Below are 23,872 nucleotides of genomic sequence, written 5' to 3' on the forward strand. Positions count from 1 at the left end.
AAGAGAGAAACTTACAAAAGCCTAACAGAGATACATAAATAAAGAAAAAGCAGTATTTCTAAGTTAAAAAATTTGGTAGCAGTTTCTTTTGTTAATGACAGAGAGCAACAGGTGGGGCAAACAGCATATCCGCAAGATTTGCTTCAGGTGCCTCTATTGTACTGATAAGCAAGAGGAATCTCCATTGGTGGAAGTCTACGATTCCCATATAATTTCCAGTAGATGCAACGCAAACATGAGGGTTTGGTCTATTTACTCCCAGGCTTTTATCTTCAAACAATCGCTGTCCAACCATGGTTTAAATGATCCTTCATGTGACAAGTTCTGCAAACAACGATTTACATCCCTGTTAACAAGGAATGCTATTAAATGCAATTGGACCCCACTATAAATCTGAGTTGTGTAAGAGTAACACCCCCTGAACTGAAAACAAATTACAGCCATGTAACAATAAGATGCAAGACGGGAGTGAAAGCCCCATGAGACAAGTGGCTTGATTACCCTTTTTGGTAGTTACAACTTACAAGGTAATTCTCACCCAACCCAACCCCCTTCCCCCCCCCCCCCCACCCAACATGAAGCAGGATTTGATCCCATTTGTTATGTTTCTGTTATCTATTCAGATTAAGAATGAGGTCTTATTTTCTTAAGCAGTCCGGTAAAAATGTTGGGTTACATTGCTCCAAAACAAAATCAATGAACAGTTTTGACCTACCTTTTGGCATTCGCTAATTCAACACAGTACGTATCATGCTCCTTTTTCATTATAGTAGTGTTTCCCTATCATTTTTTTTTCTTTTGTTGGATAGATATCGAAAAGATTTTATTACTATGTGAACTTAGTCATACAGCTACAAAGGCCGAAGCCTAAAAGCTCTAGGACTTTCTATGTGATCGGAGGAGGGACCCCTTGTAAATTGTAAACCTATCTGCGCACCCTCTAGCCAACCCATCAGACAAGAAATTAGCAGGTCTCTTTCACCAGGACAGAGAGAATGCCTTGACCAAACAGATTAATTTCAGGAAGCGCCTCTTGGCGTGGTGGTGGCTACCAGTGTAGTAGGATGCTAGCCCAAGTCCAAGGTAGAGGTCACTGGTTTGAATCTTCCCCCCCCCCCCCCGGCTGCCCTTTGCTCTTGGAGCTGGGATGCCACCCTGGCCACCCTCTTGGGCTGTCACCCCTAGTGGCCTATGGGTCCTCCATAGGTTCTGATAAAATAAAAACAGAAGAATTTCCTAAGCAAATGCATATACTTCCAAGCCCCAATTGCAGGCTACCCCAACCATCATAACACGGTAAATGAATTTCCCTTAATGATGGAAATTTAGTCAACCATTGGCAAAGGCTAAGGCCAATTGGCCCAATTCCATTCTTCCCTTGATAAAGGCTGTAGTTCAGCTGAGGCCAGAGAACACCAACAGGATATTCCCCTCATGATCTCTAACCACCAATGCTAGCAAGACCTGGATATTTGTTATACTATCAAATATCCTTTCAGGCATTAGTATATCATAAACACAAATTATTTTAGGATGGTCCATAACTTCAGTTATGGGTCCCAAGTCTATTTTAACATTGAGGTCTAACACTAGATTAAGTTAAGAAGGTGTACATGATACAACATTTAACAATTATCAATAACCATTATCGATTTTTCATTCAATAATGATTTAATACAATCGAAAATGAAAGCTTGGGGTAACACCATATGATGAGGATGTACCACCGAAGCTCTCACTCTCTCCTCTTTGTCTCTTTAGCATTGAGTAGAAAAAAGGATGTGAGGATAATCAAAGAAGCTGGACAAGGATTCCCACTGATTTCCAGTGGGGGAAGAGAGAGAGAGATGCAGGAGTCTGATAGTTTTGAGAAAAACACTACACCCTCCCCAACCCCATGTTCTGCTTTTGCTGCACCTGCATCTGCGCAGCTGATCTTGTTGGTCGTCTGTTTTTTCAAAACTTTATGGGGTTTCGATTCGGCAGGGAATCCTTCTTCTTCCTCGTTTTTTCTTCCCTTGCTCCTACTGGTGCCTTAAACATCTGGCACACAAACACCTTAATCATCAAAAACCAACTAGCCACTTACGCAACGTCTTGACAACTTCTCATTGCCTAATCATCACTGAATAGTCACTACTTCACCTTGAAAGACCCAAATTGATGGGTTTCTAGAAGCCTAAGGGACCAGGTTTCATAAACTCATTTTAAACCAGAATCACAGTGAATGATGTATATGACCAGATTCAAGAGAAATTCGATAACTAATAATCAGAAGTTCAGATTCAGGTAATATTCTGGTCAAAGGTCTGTATTATAGAGAGGAACAATCCCTCAAAAGATGATTCTGATCTAATGATTTGATCAGAGTTTCAGAAGTATCCTTAGAGTAAAACTCTTAATTAAGACTTCAGATCAAGGAATCGATCTCATCATAGTTGTCAAGGCGACGCCTAGGCATCCAGGCGGCTTTGCCTGGACTAACGCCTTGGCACCTTGCTGGTGTCGCCTTAATTTTTGCCCCAGTCGACCGTCTTGGCTCTCCTAGGCGCCGTGACAACTATGGATCTCATATTAATGATGGAGATCAGAACAGTTTTAAGGAATGAATAAATAGCAATAACACTAGATCAGAGACCAGATTTAACAGCAGAATTATACGTGAGGATTGGAAACAGGATTAAACGGTAACTATTAGCAGTGATAACAAGCTCAGGAACTTAGGAATCCTACTAGATTAGGACTCTTATGATCTGATACAAAGATCAACTTTTGAAACCAAGAATAAAACCATAATAAATAGCATTCGATTGTATGACCTGAAGTTAAGAGTCAAATCCTCGGCAATATTAATCAAAAAACAGGGATTTTCAGATATATAGTATGAGCAGAAGATTAAAGTTAAGAACTGACTTGTTGCAGGCACTTAACAATGAAGAAGAGGATAATAAAGCAAAGATATGACCTGAGCCTCTCAATCAAACCTTGATCAGCAACCCACTGATCAACCTAGCATCCATGGTTCAAAATTTCGCTATACATCGATATCGGCATATTTCGGAAATCTCGATACTACCGAGACTAGATGACCATACGAAATGAAAAAAGTCAAAATTTCGTCAACATTTCGGTATATTTCGGTAATGCACCGAAATATCGCCGAAATGTTAGAAACCATCACGTGACTCTTTAAGGGGTTGGCTATAAAAGCAGAATCTTGCATATCTCGGTCGAAATTTTGACCGAGACCTTGCAAAGACTCTTTTCTTCCTTTTTTTTTTTGTCTTCCACTCTTCCAAGCATAGTTCCAATCCTCTTCCAACTTGTTCTTCATCATTTTCTACAGATCGTTGCCGGAAACATGTTGGAAACACCTCCAAGCATATTTGTGAAGGATTTAAAAATCTTCTTCCATCCTGATTATATGGATATTGATGACTTATCTAGCTCTGTTGACGGATTGAGTATGGATGATAGGGAGGGAGGATCGAGTGGGCATTGGCGTGTGCCATCTTTTGATGTGCGTACCACTCCATCGTCATCGGATTATAGTGCATCACAACCTCACGGTGGATATGGCTATGGATATGGGCAGTTCGTTGAGGTAGGGAACTATGTCTCCCAATCCCATTCCCAAGGATGTACTGAATCATCTTTTGTGGATGACATCTTTGCATACCCTAGCTATCCAATTCACCAACTGAACATGCTGCCAGTGCCGGCATCACATCATACTGGATCAATGAGTAGTCATGGTTCTTCTTCGCAGATTGGTAACCCATATCCTAGGATAGGTTACCTTCAGTATGTTGATGACGCCATTTACATGGCAATTGTGAATGACTACACTCATTTCTTCTCCCAAACTATATCGTGGTCCACGTATGTCCTTCAGACAGAGAGCAATGGGCGTCGACTCCAGCGGAGCATGAGTGGGGTCGATCCAAGAAGGCATAGCAATTATTACTAGGATTTGTTTTATGACAGTTGTGAGTTGTGACTTTGTGTATTAACTATTGAGTATTGAACTATTGACTATTATGGAGTTTATGAGTTATGACTTATGAACTTATGCACTTATGACTTTATGAGTTTAAAGTTTAAACTAAAGACTACATTTGACTTTATTTTTTTTCATTACTTTGTTTAAATTTCTTATTATGTCTTTTAGTACTTATACAATGTGTATTTAACTATTTATACATCAGGGTCCGACGTATACTGTCAATCAAGGGTGCAAACACAAAACACCATTTTGAGTTCATTTTTTTGCAATATGAAGGTTTAAATGTGTTTATTTAGCTTAAATAAGGGTGTACATGAAGTATCAGGCTTTAATATGGCCAAAACCCCACCGAGATGGAGTGCCGATATATGGCAGAAAAATACCATATTTCGCCGAAATTTCAGAAATCTCGACCAGCCCGAAATGGCAAGACGAGACGAAATTTCAAACTATGCTAGCATCTCACCAGGCAGCAACTGCATCCCACAGCAAAGTCTGAATCCCACAGAGCATAACAGCAGAAAAAGCCACACTTAAATAAACATAATATCAATGGGGAACTTTCTGGCTCTTACATCAGTATATAGAGTTGAGCTTTTAAGTCGCATACTCTATGTAGGAAATAACTCCTAAGTAAAAAAGAATAACCAAGTAAAAGATGAGCAAAAAGGAACTAGAACTCCTCTAATAATCGACCTAGCTTGGAGTGTTCCAATAAGAAGAGAACAATAAAACAGGAGTTTAAAAAGGAATGGATTCCTATCCTTATTTAATCCTATTAACTAAATTACAAATAAGCGAACTTAAAACTCTTATCTACTAATGTAACTCACGATTCCTGCTGGTTTTTAGTGAACCAGAAAACACACAAACATAGGCTTGGTCTGAACCAAAAGAACTGGCTCAATGAAGAAACATAAGGCTGAGTCAAAGACCGAGTTAACTCAGTAACAGCACTGAGATGACCGAGTCAAGTCATCTTCTTCTTTGGTACTTTTTAGGGTACCTCCCTTGGTGTTGACCTGCATCAACTCTCCCCAGCTTGATAGCATTTGTCTCCAACGAATGATGAAGCTACATATAGCGTTCATACAACCCCAGTTGAGACGCTTGAAAACATCGGTGTGTATACATGTGTAGTCAGTGCTTGGCTGGACTTTCCATTTGACAAGGAATGATAACCACCTCCCTTCTGAGTGACAGTATACGTTAATATCTTCTATCTCATCTTCAACAGATAGAGTAAATTGGAACAGTTGTAAAGTATGCTCTATAACTCCCTCATCCAAGTGGTGACCCAAATAGATCGTAAGATTGGCCACAATGAAGATGTTGCTTATGGACATGTCAATTGGCAAGTCTAGCATATAAGCATTTGGTCCAACCTTTTAAGGAAATTGTAAGGTCGCATTTTCCATGGGTGGAGCTTCATGTTGATGCCAGGAGGAAATCTATCAAGAGCAATGCAAACGATCACCATGTCTCTAGACTGCAACCCCACAAAACGGAAATAACGATCAAAAGCTTTATAAGAATCATTGCTAAAAAGCATCAGCATGGACCTCAGTAATACGGCGTATGAACTCATCGACTTAAATACTAATGTGTGCTTGAGGCGGAAGGGGAACAAGGTCGCTAGGTTGCTTTTGAACTCCGATAACAGTTTTGAATGGAGTACGACCCGTAGTGTTGTTCACTAAACTGTAATATGCAAATTCTGCTATGTCCAAAATGACGGTCAAGTCTTCTCATAGACACGAACAAGGCAATGCAACAAGTTGCCCAAACTTCGGTTAGCATCCTGCGTTTGATCATCTGTTTGTGGATGAAAGGTTGTAGAAAACTGAAGTTTTGTGTTGGTCTTCATCCATAGAGTGATGCAGATTCATCATCGAAATGGGCTTATTTCTTTAGGAAAGTCTAGGGTTGGGTTACATACATGTTGGGCCTTTGATCCCATGGGATTCTAATGTAATAGGTCACGTTTATGGGCCTAAAATATGGGTAAATAGGTTGCATACTGGATTAGCTCCCATACTTAGTTTTATTTCCATACTTAGCTTTTTATTTGGTGTTTTAAATTGAACCGGTTCAACCAATGGTTCAATTTAAGTGATTTTATTAGTTTTTCTTTTAGTTGTTTAGTTGGGCTGGACTAGGACTCTATTTTGAGTCTATTTCAATTTCCTAGTCAGTTTAAGTTAGCTAATAGGTTAAGGATTGGATTAGGCCATTCCTTTTTGGTGTCTAAGTCTATTTTTGAGTCTTCTATATAAGTTTGTAAGGGAGGCCAGCATTGGATACGAATTTGATTAATAAAAACTCAGCTTTATGCTTGCTGCCTTTGTTGCTGTTGTTGCTCCTTGAGAGTGTTGCATCCTTGTGGGTTTATCAAGGTGGAAGGGATTGGTGGATCTCCAATCGACTCCTTGCATCGTGAAGATCGGGAGACCCCACTGTTCATCTTCAAAGCTGCTGCCATTGAAGATCTCTTCAAATCCAGTAAGTTTGAATCTGAACTTTGTTTAAACCTTCTTCTTCTCACTCCTACCCTAACTAGGATTCCTCCATAACTTCAAATCTGTCCATTAGTTTCAAACCAAACTTTCAGCATACATCCCTTACACCATTATTGACACTCGATCCAAGTTTCATCAAACCCCCACCACCCTAAACCCTAGAATCCCCTACTCCTACTCCATTAGGAATTGTCTCCAATAACCTTATCCTGCTGTCCAACTCATCTAACCTATTTCCATTCACTCAAACATCATAAAACCTATACCATTAGACTTCCCTACACCTGCCTATCATTACCATATAAGACAACCCTAACTTTAACCCTAATTTTGACCTAAAATTCAATTCTGCCCAAAATTGCAGAATTTCAAAACTCATCCAAACCCTAACTTTTTTATACCATAATAGCCCTCTAGACCTGCCCATTAATACCCTATAAACCCCTTTCCCAATATCCAACCCCAACCCTAGTTTTGCCCTAAATTACTAAACCCTAACCCAATCGGCCAGCCTTAGTGTGTGACCCCATTACCCTGGCTCCTAGTAGGTCTCCTACCTATCTAGGACTACATTAAGTGGTATCAGAGCTATGGCGGAGGGAAGCTCCAACCAAGCCTCGAAAGACCCACCTCCCTTCATTTTCAAGACCCGAGTTCGTCTACCCAATGGGAGGACAGCCATATTAATTGTTGATGAAAGGCGACATAACAACATTATTTCACAATCTGTGGTTGATATGTTGTCCCAATCAGGAGAGATTTGCATCATGCCTACAGGTAAAGTCTTTGTTGAATTTGAGCGTTCTTCATACTCTGACGGTGCTTGGTGTCAGCCGGTACCATTTCCAAAGAGCTTTATTGCAGTAGGTTGTGATTGGTTGGACGAGCAACAAGGTTGGATTGAACCTGAAAACAACTCGTGTGTCCTACCTGATCAACACCACCTATACCATTGTTTTACTCTAAAAGGGTTACAACCAAAGGTGACCACATCGACTGTACAGCCACAGGGACTGCCGAACATGTCAACTCAAACGCAAGTGGTTATGTTTGAAGTTTCACCAATGGCGGATGCACCAACAAAAGATTCTACTAAGGCGGTTTGTGTTGAAGAGATTCAAGGACCTATAGCTAAAGAAATTTAAGTAGACCAAGCCGCACCAGTAGTTGAGATCATGGTTGAGAAGCTCGGCCATCAAATTGATGTGGAGGTCCAAAACACAATGGTAGAAGAAACTACTGAAGAGAGCAAAGTAGACAAGGTTGAGGACATGGAAGATGAAGAGGTGATTGAGAACACTCCACAAGAAATCATCGACATCCAAGATGTTGTTCTTGAAGAGGTCGAGCACATAGAGTTTGTTATGCCACTATGGTTCTCTAAAGAGAAAACTCCACGCCTTGAAGACTTTATTCCTAATATTCTTGCCTCACCAGAGTTCTGTTTGGGAGTGGTCAAAGCTGCTACTCATATGTTGTTTCCCCCTCATCAATACAAAATTCGAGGACGAATTTTTTCAAGCTAGGGAGAGTTGATGCAGATTCATCATCGAAATGGGCTTATTTCTTTAGGAATAAGTCTAGGGTTGGGTTACATACATGTTGGGCCTTTGATCCCATGGGTTTCTAATGTAATAAGCCACTTTTATGGACCTAAAATATGGGTAAATAGGTTGCATACGGGATTAGCTCCCATACTTAGTTTTATTTCCATACTTAGCTTTTTATTTGGTGTTTTAAATTGAACCGGTTCAACCAATGGTTCAATTTAAATGATTTTATTAGTTTTTCTTTTAGTTGTTTAGTTGGGCTGGATTAGGATTCTATTTTGAGTCTATTTCAGTTTCCTAGTCAGTTTAAGTTAGCTAATAGGTTAAAGATTGGTTAGGCCATTCCTTTTTAGTGTCTAAGTCTATTTTTGAGTCTTCTATATAAGTTTGTAAGGGAGGCCAGCATTGGATACGAATTTGATTAATAAAAACTCAGCTTTATGCTTGCTGCCTTTGTTGTTGTTGTTGCTCCTTGAGAGTGTTGCATCCTTGTGGGTTTATCAAGGTGGAAGGGATTGGTGGATCTCCAATCGACTCCTTGCATCGTGAAGATCGGGAGGGCTGCTACTTATCTCCTTGCATCGTGAAGATCGGGAGGGCTGCTACTTATCTCCTTGCATCATGAAGATCGGGAGACCCCATTGTTCATCTTCAAAGCTGTTGCCATTGAAGATCTCTTCAAATCTAGTAAGTTTGAATCTAAACTTTGTTTAAACCTTCTTCTTCTCACTCCTACCCTAACTAGGATACCTCCATAACTTCAAATCTGTCCATTAGTTTCAAACCAAACTTTCAGCATCCATCCCTTACATTATTATTGACACTCGATCCAAGTTTCATCAAACCCCCACCACCCTAAACCCTAAAATCCCCTACTCCTACCTCCATTAGGAATTGTCTCCAATAACCTTATCCTGCTGTCCAACTCATCTAACCTACTTCCATTCACTCAAAGTCTCAAACATCATAAAACCTATACCATTAGACTTCCCTATACCTGCCTATCATTACCATATAAGACAACCCTAACCTAAACCTAATTTTACCCCTAATTTTGACCTAAAATTCAATTCTGCCCAAAATTGCAGAATTTCAAAACTCATCCAAACCCTAACTTTTTTTATACCATAATAGCCCTCTAGACCTGCCCATTAATACCCTATAAACCCCTTTCCCAATATCCAACCCTAACCCTAGTTTTGCCCTAAATTACTAAACCCTAACCCAATTGGCCCACCTTTGTGTGTGACCCCATTACCCTGGCTCCTAGTAGGTCTCCTACCTATCTAGGACTATATTATAGTGTCTTCCAAAAATAACTTATAAACTTGATATCTTTGTCAGATACAATCAAATCTGGCAACCCATGTAGCAACACAACTTCCTTGAAGATAATAGCAAAGTGACTAGCATCGAAAGTCTTTCTGCATGGAATGAATGTGTCAGCTTCGAGAATCGATCGACTGGCACAAATATGGAATTGTGTCATTCCCGTGTGAGGGGCAAACCTAGCACAAAATCCATGCTGATATGTAAAACCCAAACCAAGCCTGAACTGATCTTTGACCAAACCAGACCCAATCATTAGCCCGGGGGGTGTCATTTGACCCACCTCATTACCATTCCTAATTAATGACCACTCACATCTTTCTCTGTACTTCAACGCTTACAGCTAACCCTGGGATTTCAGGTTACTTATTTTTTTAACCTGTCCTGCATCAATTAGGTTCCCGACTTACAACTTAATTTATGTAGATATATGCCCTTGAGTGTTGGTGTGTATCATCATATCAAAACCAAAACCCAGATATAATACAACTGTAGGAATTCAAACAAACATCAAATGAACAAATCAAGGAAGAAAGTACCTGAAGGTGATAGAAAAACCCACGCAAGAGGTTCAAACGTATTTTACGGCGATGTGGATGTTGAACAGAATAGAACGCTTGCTTAAAGTCTACAAAATAAAGAAAAAGATCCTTGGATTGAAATGCAACAAGAGGTTTTCTGAAAAAGATGTAGATAGACAAGGAAAACAATACAACAATAGATAGACAAAAACAAACAGATATTGGCACCTTGTAGGCATAAGACCCAAAAACCAAAGTAGTGTAAATTGAAATATAACTGTCTAATAACAGAAGCCAAGCAATTTCTCTACCACATTTCCTTAAAATTGTCATTATTATTTGCTGATAAGTAACAAACATTGTAATGGGAAAAAAAAAAAAAGAGGGTTCAATAGGTAGTATACAACAAGAAGAAGGCCAAGACACAAACAAAAGAAGAGAAGAGCTGCATTACATCAATGGAAGCTCTCCCAAACAAGGGACTCCCGAGTAACACCCCCCCCCCAAAGCCAATGCGTCACCAATTGAATAAGCCGATCTCTTTCTCCATAATAAGAAAGAAATGTCCTTGAGCCAGAACAGATGAAGCTTTCCGGTTCAGATGAATATATTTCCAAGGACCTCCACAGGGGGCTTCATCTACCCAATTGTCAAAGCTGAGTCCCCTTCAGCAATGGAGTTACTCCAACCCCCCCCCCCCCTGTAGATATAGCAATCTCCAAACCATTAATTTCTTTGCTAAAACGAAATCTGCTCTTCCAATTGGAACTGAAAAGATCAAGTGAATCCTTACCTTACAATAACTTTTTCCAGAGGTTGTAGAGAAAGGAGGGAGAATAGATAATAGAGGATAAAAAATTAGCAGATTACATCCAATGGGATAAAAGGTGGTGCAATGGACTGCAGTCAGGTAGGCCAGGACCCTGGATTAGCAACGTATCAAATTTGGTGGTCCAGCTCAACATCTCAACCATATGACCTTGTTTTGAACCTTTCCCTATATCAACAGCTAATCACTTTAGCTCCTACATTGATTTTCTTTGTTCCACATGGAAGACCATTGGCCCGAAATTTTACAGCTGGCTAGAGGATAGAAAGCTACCTGAGTACTTAAGCACAAAGATTTGACTACCAGCTGAGCTGCCACAAGGCTGTAATGTTGTCCATTGCACTACCACGTTCCCCCATCTTAAACTACAAATATCCATAGCTTCCTCATCCACACGAAGGAGGGTATCAATAGATGGGTCAAAATAAGGAGAGAACTCTATGTACAACATTACAAAGAGCAGCAAGGCTACAAGCCCCCTACTACATTGATTTCTCTATGGTATAAAGAGAAGGAAATACCGTATCTAAGAAGCATTTCCCAGTATTTGAACAAGATGAAATAAAGCTTTTCACAGCAATGTGGTCCTTTAAAATAAAATAAATTAAACACTTCATCACGTTTTCAGAGTCCATCAATCATTAAACCCTCTACGAATGCTCTCTGTGCAATGAAAGTTATAGATATATGCTCACAACTCATGACCAATGCTAGGAGAGGATAACAATGTCAACTAATGGAAACATTAGAATTAAGCCAAATCATGCCTGGGCAAGTAATGTAAAACTAGAACCAGAATAGGTCTAATCCCACGCAATATCAAATAGAAAACCTACAATGAACAAGAACGAGAACAATTGGATCTCAAATTGGTTGGAAGAGAATGATGATATCTCAAATTGATAACCACCAAAGAAAGAGAACAATGGGAACTCAAATGAGGGAACAATAACCTGCTGAAGTAGCAAATGGGTTGAATACTTCTCTTGCCAATGGATTGAATACTCTTCTTGAAAGAAGGATGAATTCCAAACAGAACAAGAAGAAAGAGGAGATCGATCAGCCCCTAGGATTTTGGTAACCCTAGATTTTCTTGGATCGATGATGGGTTTGTTCTTGCAAGTTTGGCTGTTGAAGATGTGCTCTGGCAGCAATGAATATGATGTTGTAATCTTCAGAAATCGGTGAGAACAATCTGCTGAAAGAAATCCCAGCAACTTTGTAGTATTCTTGAGATCGATTGGACTGAACTAGGGTTTGGAATCAAGAACCGATGGAAGGGAATAGGTATTCTCACCCTAGGCCTGTCATCTATCCTCTCTCAGGATTTCAACTATGCTTCAAAGCAAATTCTGTTTTCATTCATTCATGGGCTAATGGCTGAAACAAAATAGAAACTAAAGTCTAACTAGGATTCCCAACCATGGAACTAAATCTCGGAACTCCTTATGTCTCAAGTCTAAACCAAGGAACAAAAGTTTCACCCAGAGAGGTGCCAGCTGCCCCATTAAACATCTCAGAATTATGAACAGCTACTTTAGCAAAGACATCTGCCAATTCATCAATGGAACGGTGAATGCATGAGGGTAGATGTTGAATCTAGAAACAAACATGAAAAATACCGTAATAAGCAAGAGTCAGCATAGAAAGAAACCCAATCAATAGCATCCAATGTTTTATCTAATAAAAAATATAACTAAACCAAGAAAATGAGAGTGGGAAGGTCTATGCAATCAGAGTATAGCTTTTGCTCCATTACAGCCACCTAAGATAACAGTAGAGGAGTCAAACCAGTCGGGCCCGGTTGGTTTCAGTCAGGCCTAGTCGGTCCCCACTAATTTAAGACCCCGCACCATTCCTGTCAGTTTAGTTAATCAGGCCTCATAGGCTAGGCATGTACACATTTGATTCGGTCAGTCGGTTACCGGTCCATTAATCAAGCTCATGTTAATCTGGCTATAATTGGCCTATATACAGGCTAATTTGGTTAATCAGGCTATAAACGAGCCATAAACTGGCTGAACAAGCTATGAACATGCTAATCAAGCTATAAACGAACTTTAACCGGTCGGTTACCAGTGCCGGTCAGGCACCCGTCGGGCTACAGCCACACACCAAGAACGACTAAATTGGTCTAGGCCCAGAACCATGCAGTTTACTAACCGGTTGGTACCGATAAGGCCTGCCGGTGTGGGCCAGCTTTTCACACCCACAGACATCTGGATATGGCCAAAGAAACAGGTGTTTTCTTATTAGATGGGTGTCCTAATACACGATAAATCAGTCACATGTCTTCCTTAAAGGACACCCAATTAGAGTACAAATCCTTTGACTACTCTGACTCTGATTCCTCAGATAAGAAACTTCAACAGCTTGATACAGAAGGATTACAGGTAAGATAGGAAGACAATTTTCTTTTACACGTCCAGCTCAAAGAGGCTTCTCTCCGCGAAACACCATGTGGCAGGATGCTGTGGCAATTTTGAACATTGGATAAACGGAGGAAGATGGATAGACTACATGTCAAATTTCATACCCAACTTTAAACCATGTACCCCATGTATTGGCATGCATCCCCCATGATTGCCCATGCATGTGTATCGTACTCCAACCAATAGTGCACACACTCCCATTACCTTGATTTCTCCAAACCCTATTGTCCTACTTGGCAAATCATCCATGCCACATTGCAAAACAAGTGATTTGTAAAGAGAAGGCTGTCTCCAAGGCAGTGAAGGAACCTTTTGCCCAGGAAGAAATGAACCCTAGCTTCAAGCATGATAAGCACTCAAGATAGAGGCCCTAACGTACCTAACCCAACAAGGGGAATGGAACACAGATACCAGATATTCCTAAAAATTCGATGGACCACCATCCCACCACCAAAATGTGCGCAAACGGTATTAGTAGCAAGTTCCAATACCAATATGTAGTATTTGCGAGCAAAGAAATTTTTCCATACATGATAATTGAGGAGGCCTGAGAAATATTAAACAAACAAGATACTAGAAAAATCTTCGACCATTCAAGGAAAATATCTTATCTCAACCAACGCCATAAATGCCAGCAAAATAAATTATTCTTTAAAACACAACTCAACAAAGCCTTAATAGAAAAACTTGGGATTGGGTAACAAAACAAAAATATATATCAGATCATAAATTTCAAGTCACACGAAATAATTTCTTAAGCCCCTTCAAAATAAATATCAACCAAGTCAAACAAAATAATCTTTTAGAAGGATCACAAATATGAATTATGAAAATACCACAACATGAATTCACCAATTTACCGATTTATTTATTTGTTGATAAATTATAGATCCACACTACCAATTTATTCAGTTCCAACATTCTTGGTTCTGAACTCTTGAATTTAAGAAGATATGAATATCAACATGTCTAATAAAATGGCCAGGATGGGTGACAACATCAACACTACTGCTACCATTGTCTCGAGGTCATGAAGAACACGAGTGGTTCAAGATAATGCATTTTAATAATATATACAACTACGGCATATACGATCTAGAGTAGTGACAAAAATGGACTAGAATATTAGGATTAGGGAACTGTACAAAAGGAAAGAGATCTAAAAGATCTTTTTACTAAGATTCCCCCTTGGCCCATTTATGGCATACATCTTCCAATAAATATTCTATTTCAATTTGTTTTGTTCAGTCAATTACAATAATAATAATCTTACGATTACTCTTTGTAATTGGAATAAGAATCTGGATCTTATCTCTTTCCGATGTGCGTTTAAACAAAAGAACACCGTCTTCTAGGTAATGCCTAGGCATTCATTCACCTTCTTGGTTTCCACCTCAATGCCCAGGCCCCCTCTGCATTGGGTCGCCTAGTGGCTGTGACAACTATGTTTATATTGGTTCATATGCTTGAAGAGTGATCGAGTGAAGGATGCCTTATCAGTTATCATCGTGTTATAGGTTCCACAGTCAACGAGTTCCAATAGGTTTACTCTCTCATCCAAGGAATGTTCTATCTATTTTAACAGTTCTGAACAGCCACATCAGCCCTTCACATGGCAAAGTATGATGCTGACCTAGGGATTCCCCACTAGGTGTGCCCAGTTAGAGAACCTTTTCACTTCTGGGTTCCTAGTCGATCACAAGAAAAGATTATGCCATAACACCAAAATGACGCACTGACTGCTTAGTCAAAGAAAATACAGATATACATTTGAAGACTAAAACATAGAAGCCATACTTTACAGCAGGAACAGAAGCCTATCCAATAAACTGTATACTACAGAACAGATAAGAATAAGAAGATATGCCTGCTCACCATCATAGTAATCGAAATAGGAAAGGCTAGTCTCATCTGTTTGGTATGATACCAAACGACCCCGCAGATCTCTTGTTTTTACCAACCGCTTGTTAGTACATACTAAATATTTGAGTTCCATATACTCCTGAAGGCTATAGGGCATCCGAAGTAAACGCATAAGCCTCTCTCGATACTGAGAAATATTACTACCACTGAGACTCTCAATGCAACTACAGTCATCTTCATCCATCTATAAATTCGCAAACACCAACATTGGTCAGAAAAATATAACTTGAAACAAAAACAAACAGAGCATCAGGTAGGTTATGAAACCAATTTACATACAGATGAATTGAGAGAATCAGGCGAGAGAGATCGGCGGAACTTCTGTCTTCGGCCGCTATATGGAGAATATTCTGGTTCTACTTCTGAATCGGTTCCACCTTTGCCATCACTATCATATATCACCACATCATCGCCATACTCCAGAATCATAGATTTCCCATTATTTCTAAGTTTACTGAGGAATATTTCATAACTTTCATCCAATGGATAAGATTCCATATCATGTTTGTTATCAGGAGAGAATGGACGGTAATCTTCATTTGGCATGGAACCATTTTTCTTTTGGATTGAAATATTGAGAGCTGGAATTCGCCCTTTCTCCATCTCATTTAACGACTCATCCCACGTCTCATACTTAATACTGATGGACTTCCCAACCTCTTTCTCCATCAAATAAATATATGATTTCTCATCTGCTTTCAAATGATCCAAAAATATCTTGTAATCAGGATCAATATCATTGTTCTCCTCACCGTCTGATTCATCATCCACATTTAAAAGTTTCAGGAATAGTGAGTAATCAGCATCAGGAACTAAGTCTCTTTTAGCATCACCCAAGACATCTTCTTTACTATAACAAGAAGGACTGGAACTGTCATACATGCTAAAGCGTCTTCTTTTCCGGCTCGTTGACATACACAGATCATACTCATAATCACTCCATGACCCTCTCCTCCTTTTGTTAGCCCACATGGGCGCCATATTAGCACCTGCAAGAACGTATACTGTTTGCGAAGCTAAAATCCCGCTTTTCTTTACAGAACACTCGATCCCTTCAGCTTCCAACTGAAAAAACCGAGCTTGCTATTACACAAGCTGCCAATAAAATCCAAATTAAACCCAGATGAAAAAAAAAGAAAAAGGAAAATAATCAACGAAAAAGCGAGAGACTGCAAGTTTCAAACTGCATGTCAAGAATTAATAAGAAAAGTTTTCCAGTAATGTAGCTAGCTAAGCAACAGAACAGTGTGTGGAATTCAACTATCGTCTAAAGAACAATGCGGTTAATTAATTAATCCAACAAATCTACTAATGTCAGAATTAATAAGAAAAGTTTTCCAGTAATGTAGCTAGCTAACCAACAGAACAGTGTGTGGAATTCAACTATCGTCTAAAGAACAATGCGGTTAATTAATCCAACAAATCTACTAATAAAGAAAGAAAAAGATAGATGATACTGGAGATATCAAACCACGAATCACAGAAAAGGGTTTAGGAGAACAAAATCAAGTACGTCGCCTTACCCACCCGGTAATGTAATGAAGGTTGTAGAAAGTAGAGAAACTCTCGCTTGACTCTCGGCGTGTGTGGTCGGTAGATACGAAGTTCAAGAATGAACCAGAGACGAGCTGAGAAGGAAAAACCCTAGGTCAAGAGTCATCAGTCACTAACGTCTCTTACGCTTCGAAATCGAGAGACTCCATCCATACCATTGCTGCCTTCGTGTTTCAGAATTTAATGGGGCGATGTTCTCTGTCCGGGAACGCACGCGGACGTAGGCTGCGCCCAGACACAAAAGGCCGAGATGAGGCAGGCGGTCATTTCGGTCATTCAGGGGTGGGGGGCGATCATTTCGTTCAATGTGTCTGGGTGCACAGAGAACATTTTCTCAAATTTAATATAGAAACAAAGAAACTCTGTTTCAGATATGGATGTAACCAGATAGCTGAACATCGGAATTCGATTTTGCTTCTATATCTGTTTAGGGTATCCATATCCGTTAAAGGAAATTTGAATTCGGATAATATAGATCAAAATCTATTTGATCCGATTAGATATCAACCAATAATAAAAAAATAAAAAAGGAAAATAACACTACTTGATCACTTGTAGGACGTGGCTCTTGCGCTTAGACACAGGGCCATACGAAATGACTATTATAGTGTCACATCCTCATGAAAAGGTAAAAATCCTCAAGGGCATAATGATCATTTTGCATAGCCCTGTATCTGGTTTTGTGACACCAAAACCAAATCGATAAAATACTAAACCAAACTTAACAAAAATTGGACCGAACCCCAACCTAAACTGTTACAAACCCAATTTCATTTATAAACATATATTTTCCATTACATGGTAAATCGAAACCAAACCGATACTAACCCAAAATTCATTAAAAAAAAGGCACATTTTTCATACTTCTGAATATATTACATGGTGAACCGAAACCAAAGCCAAATCTAAACCAATGCATTTTTATTGGATCATGTTTTGGGCTCACTCATTCTCACACTAAAACTGGTGAAACCAAACCGAAATCAATACAAATTGACTAATCGACACCCCTATTTAAGTATAACATTTTTTTTAATAAAGATAATTCGTGTCATTTCATATGTGTACTCAAAAAATGTACAACATAATAACAACTTTTGATAATAACATAATGATAATTCACTTTCAACTTAATTTAAAAATCATGTTTCATCCTTCACTTATAAAGGACCTTGGACATAAATTATAAAACAATGGAAATCAAAAGAAGATTATAAGTTGTAAATAAACGTAGTGGTGGCATTTAGAGTACCCCTTATTTGAAATAAAAAGGATGAGCATATATTCATTATCCAAATTAAAGACACTATAGTTTAGGAGCAGAGTTAGGGTTAAGAGAAACAAAGCAAAAGAGTAAGAAAGGGTTTGACAATAGAAAAATAGATTTCTTTGACGTTCTATCTTTTATTGACCACGTGGAAGCCTCTTCAGATCATCAAACTAACCAGTAGATAGAATACCCTTTCCTTAGCCATGTGTCAAATTTTGGGTCTCATCTCTATAATAGGTGTGACAGGAGCCCGTGCATTGGGTACATCTTTTTTTGGTCAAATTAAAGTTACTAAGAAGTAGTCAAAGTTGATTTTTTAATCAAATGAAAAGTATTATATTTCCATGTAGGGAATTGAAATTGATCTAAACTTCCACATGACTAATTGAAAAACTTGTTCATGTAGATAGAAGGTCCAAGAACACAGAATTGAACAAGTGGGATCGGTCTCCATTAAATCAACCTAAATCTTTAATTTATTTATTTTTAGTTTTAAATCAATAGGTTTATGGATCTTGCTATAAGAGATAAGTTTCATTGATTTTCAAATATTTATTAATTAAAAGATGCATTAGTCGCAAAAATTGAAGATCAAACATGATTCATAGGTGATTCCAAAAAAGAGTTACCAAAATCATCAATTCGACCAATTCCTCACATCATACATAGATGTGACCTTTTAAGGCATAGAAAGCTTCTACGAGAAACAAAACCCTGGACCGTAATTAAAGGACTCTGTTTTTCAACTCATGCCATAAGAGGACACCTTAATTTATTATAAGGGATAAAGTTTTCTGTCTAGGAGCCTTTGTCAATGCTCCTTGAGTCTATCTCTCTCCTGTCCCAATAGAGAACAGAGATGTCATTTCAGAGGGAAACGGAAACAATAGACAGGGGTAGGCCTTGCTCGCAGACATAGAACATTTCTCATACTATTAATAAGGTATATCTAAAACTAAGAAAGTATATATTTATTTTGTGGTTCCTTAATTGATTGGCCTTCGTGGTCATTTATTGTATGGAGGGCGAAGCCTTGAAATCTAACTAACTCCCTTTTATTTTTTTTTGATGAAAATCTAACTAACTCCCTTTGCTGTTAAAGATAAAGATATATCACGAGAATATTTGCTGAATCATTGTCAAAGTGTGCATATATATGAGAGAAATAGATTAAATCTAAGGAAGGTTTAATTACTTTGTGTCATTTACCAGTTTGATCATGTTCATTTAATATAAGAAGAATGTGGAGTCATTTGATCATTGAGGGACTTTCGATCTTTTTCAAATTTAATAGTCCAACTTAATAATGTAGCTTTCCACGTGTTAGAAATTCCCCGGCAAACTCCGTTAGGGATTACACTAATCATGTGATTATTGGATGCATTCATTCCACGTGGGTCTATCTTATTCATCACCTATTTCATGTTGCCAACCTTGGCTACATGATTTATTAAATATAATTATATATATAATTAGAGAGAGAGGAGGGTGCAACACCTGGCGACATGTCCACCTTTTTCCATAAATTTGTGTATAAGAGTGAAACTATAAATGATACTATAGGTATATTTAGGTTTTGTAACCTTTATTTTCAAAAATTCTTAAATTAGGGGTAAAAAAGATTTTCATTAATAATTTAAAGTGACTTTATCATTATGTCTCTATCAAAAAGTTATGTTTTTGCATATTTTTTGAACACATATACGACAAGATTTACTCTCATTGAAGGAAAAAATATGTTATACTAAAAAGACAAAAAACTAAAAGTACAAATTATTTGACACTTTAAGGGGTATCAATAAGAAAATATATATTCAAGGTGATAAGAATTGACATGGAAATAGTCCCGTCTAATAGTAAAAATTTCCTTAAAAATAGTTTGCGAATTGAAAATCCTTCTCACAACCGGTGAGGTGCTTGCTATTAAGTTGGGGACGTAGATGGCATTGCTTGGTGGTATTACTATAGTTCCTATTCATTAGTGTTCCGAGCTCTTATTCATTACATTGTTGACGAATTGACCCATCCTCTAATAGAGGTATACGTTGTTATTGGTGATGTAAGGTTTGTAAAACCTTTTTCCTTTTTGTGGTTTTCACTTTGTTTATAGAGAGGATAAATCCCTTGAACAAAAACCAAAAAACAAAGAGGATAAATCCCGTGCTCATGGTATAGCTAGTTGGGCTTTTTGTTATCTAAGGTTGAGTCTTTGGGTCTTCTCTTTTACGAAGGAACTCAGACCTATTGTAGATACTTTTTTGCCTTTTGAGGATGAATAAATTTTCACCCCAGGAGCAAAATTTGTTTTTACAAAAATGATAATATTTGTAGGGTTGGGGAAGGTTAGTATAAAAAATAAATTATTTCAACAAGATTGAATGATTTGAATAAAGATTAGATAAAGGATTAGGTGTTAACGTCTTACTTCACTCTATCCTTTTTATAAGCAAGTGGGTCTTCAAAAGAGATGATATACACTCTAGTAAGACCATCATCCTTATCAAGTCTAAAAACCAATTAGAAAAAAAAAAAATAAAAAAAAATAACACACTTGGTTCTTTTATGCGGTGTTTGGTATGCATTTTTTAAATATATTCTAGGTTGATTTCGTATTCTCGAACAATAAAAACAACTATTTTTATCATCCGAGAATGTGGAATTGACTTAGAATACATACCAAAACACTACCTTAATTTCTACTTTTTTTTTTGGTTTTGCTAGAGCCATAAATTCTACCTAGATGTAGTAGTGTTGGTTTCAATCTATGTTATGATCTCATTGACATGAAAATCAGAATGACTTAAGTTGGGAGCAAATAGAAAATAAAAAAGGAGAGGGTTGAGTATGCCACCAATTTTCGATAAATTAATGGCATACACTAATCACAGGGTTAGACATAGAAGGAGAGAGGATAACACATGTCACGCATTCAACGCACTAGCGTTTTCCCAAAGAAAAAACAAAAAGGCACTCCTAATATGATTTTTTTAGTAGAATTAATTCTTTGTAAGAATTTTATCAGTTAAGAAAGTCATGTTAGCTTTTAGCTCCACCCGACGATAATGTCAAAGAAATCTGCACGCCATATTAATAACGGTACAGAGAACGGTACAGAGAACGGTATCATTCACATGGAACCTACATGGTCAAAATAGGAGAGAGAAAAAAAAAAAAAAAAAAAAAACCCATGATATCGTGGCAATTCTTTTCCCTATATTAAATAAAACAAACCATTTCATATTGTTACACCGAAAGCATCTAATTGCATGGTAATGCTAATTTCACCAAAAAAACAGAATTTACCTGTTGTCCTGTTCAGAATATGAATAAATAATTGAAGTGAGATTAAACTTTTTCTTGTAAGATTGGGTCTAATTAGAGAGTTGGTGACAATCATGAAACGTGTCTTCATTCTGAGACAAGTCCAGTAATTAGAGCATGCCCCATGCATTTAAATTCCATAAAATTTCAATTTTGATTAATTAGTTTTATAGAACAAATGGAACTTACATAAATAGTGTATGGTTCTGTCTTTTAATTTCCTACTAAGCTCGCTCAAAGCAATGGTTTCTCCAGTTTCTCCTCCCTTAGCTTCTCATTCTTTAGCATCTTCAAATAATAACATCTCCCAGGGTTACCAAGTACCTGCTTTACCATTCATCCTTGTACCTCTTTTGCCTGTAGTTTACTGCATCTTGTGGTGTTTAATCCATATTGGACTCGTATACTTGAAAAACAGAAGAGGATCCGACACAGTTTCAGAGACACCTGCAGTTCTTCCAGTTCGAGTTTCTGGGCAAACGAGGCAACAACAACAGCAGCTTCAGTTACTGTACAAAGAAAATGGAAAAAGTGGGTTAAATAAAGATTGCCCAATTTGCTTGGAGGAGCCTGAAGGAGAAGGAGAGACAAAAGCGAAGGCCGAGACAGAGGCAGAGGCAGACGCAGAAGCAATACCATGGCGATTGGTGCCTGAGTGCTGCCATAGATTTCATGAACTCTGTCTAAACCGGTGGTTGAAATTGTCACAAACCTGTCCACTTTGCCGGGTCGCTACTGAACTTGAAGCTTTTGTTGATGTGGTTTGATTTGTTTATCATGATTCATTACATTTGAGTAAGGAGAAGTTCTTTATCTCTCTCTTTCTCTCTCTCTCCCAATAATGTCTGTTTTAGGCCAAAGATTAGGTTACACCGGATACGAAAACGGTTAGAAATTGGTTTTATGAAGGTTGAACCCGCTTCATATGGTAAGGGTTGGACTGCTTGGAAGGGCATAAGTCACAGGGAAAGAGAAGGGACTGAACCGGCCACAACAATGTTTTGCATTAATAGCTTATCCAGGGATGCCACATGGAGGGCTGATATGGTCAATTGGTTGGTAGCTGGTTTAGTTTTCAAGATGGATTGAATCTCAATCATGTAATTTAATTTATTCCCTTTGTATTTCAACCGGCCATTTAAACCGGTTTATCTAATGTAATTGATTCCCTATAATTTTCCTGAACCTTTTATGTAACCATGAAGCAAAATGCATTATGGTCGGATTCACCTCAAGTAGGTGGAGATCTGGACATGTTCACAAAATTTGAACACTTCTTGAGCTGCCATTCTAAACATGTGATTCATGGAGCCCATTTGATTGTTAGGTTTGTGCTTTTCATATGGAAGCTGATTTGTTTGGACTGATTGTTTTCCTCTCTTGTAATTATGCAATTTTTTTTCTTTTTTTTGGGGGAAGGATCTAGTGCTATTGTTTTATCCTCAAAAAATAAAACTTTTTATTTGCTTTTCAATTAAATTAAATTACATCTGAGTCTGATGACATCTCTATGGACATCTCTATGGATGTATTTTTAATTGTCTTTTGTCTTATTTACAAAAATTATTTAAGATAGAGATATAAAAGAGTTTTAAAAAATAAGTCAAAAATATAATTATCAAAATGTGTCATTTTTATCGGCTGCCTCCCCCATACTTTTCGGACAGCCTCGATCTGCAAGGTAAGCGATTTGGTTATTAACTCACAATGGAATCTACCATTACTTGCCACTTCTTTTCCTGTGAGTTTCGCTTCTGAAATTTCAAAGGTGTGCATTTCAGCATCTGAGGACCAGTGGAAATGCTCATTGACAAAAAATGGGACGTTTTCCACTCGGCAAGTTGCCTCTTACCTGCTTTCTCATTTTCATATTGACCAGATTCTTTCCAAATGGTGGCGTTTTTTCTGGAAGCTTAAAATTCCTTTGAAATTTAAAATATTTTTTTGGCGTGTTTTACATGCAGGTTTACCTGTCAAGGATACTATCGTGCACTGGTTGTTGATCGAGCCTACATGTTTTCTCTGTGGTGCTCGTGATGAAACCCAATGGCATCTTTTTATATCTTGTGAATGGACTAAGCGTATTTGGGCGTCTGGGCCCCTCGGACGGAGAACGGAGTACCTTAGCAACCCCTCTTTGGCACATCTCTATGCTTCCCTCCTCACTTCTAAGGCCCTGGATTTAAACACTGCTTATTGGTATTTTTCTGTTGTTATTTTAACTTGCTATTTCGTTTGGTTTGTGAGAAACAAGGTATCTCGTGGATTAACCCCTGCTGATCCTCATTTGGTGTTATCAAATATTACTTGCTGGATGCACTATTTAGATCTCACTCCCCCTACTTTGAATGCACTCCATTTGGATCACAACCAATCTACACAATGCATTCCACTTTTCACTCCCCAATTGTTTAACGACGATATGTACTTCCCTGTTCTCTGCTGCGTAGGCATTTCTGAACCATCAATGGGACTAACCGGATGGGGGTATTGCTTTTTGTTAGATGGCAAGAGTGTTTTAATATTTGCAGGATTTTCGTGTTCAACTAACTCGAAGGAAGCTGAGCTGATAGGAATCTTGCAGGGGTGAAAACACGCTCTCCAGGAGGGGATACGAT

General features: G+C 38.2%; 2 protein-coding genes across 3 annotated transcripts; one reads left to right on the top strand and one right to left on the bottom strand.

Annotated features, from left to right (window-relative positions):
- Positions 1-92: 92 nt before the first annotated feature.
- On the bottom strand, positions 93-16,407 carry LOC122666584. 2 transcript variants are annotated; one of them, XR_006333683.1, is made up of 5 exons: positions 15,389-16,407; positions 15,062-15,293; positions 9,944-10,032; positions 716-795; positions 93-324 (listed from the first exon to the last, which is right to left on the bottom strand). XR_006333683.1 is itself a non-coding variant. In XM_043862602.1 (4 exons), exons 1-4 carry the CDS (start codon positions 16,088-16,090, stop codon positions 253-255), a joined length of 1,095 nt encoding a protein of 364 aa, XP_043718537.1. In that variant the 5' UTR covers positions 16,091-16,407; the 3' UTR covers positions 93-252. The 2 variants fall into 2 exon arrangements, 1 of the variants encoding a protein (XP_043718537.1); XM_043862602.1 differs by lacking the exon at positions 716-795.
- A 5,089-nt stretch (positions 16,408-21,496) lies between these two features.
- On the top strand, positions 21,497-22,021 carry LOC122668211 (E3 ubiquitin-protein ligase ATL23-like). Its single transcript, XM_043864804.1, has one exon. It carries the CDS (start codon positions 21,497-21,499, stop codon positions 22,019-22,021), a length of 525 nt encoding a protein of 174 aa, XP_043720739.1.
- The last annotated feature ends 1,851 nt before the right edge of the window (positions 22,022-23,872 follow it).

The sequence above is a fragment of the Telopea speciosissima genome, chromosome 7 (assembly GCF_018873765.1).
Source record: "Telopea speciosissima isolate NSW1024214 ecotype Mountain lineage chromosome 7, Tspe_v1, whole genome shotgun sequence".
NCBI lineage: Eukaryota > Viridiplantae > Streptophyta > Magnoliopsida > Proteales > Proteaceae > Telopea > Telopea speciosissima.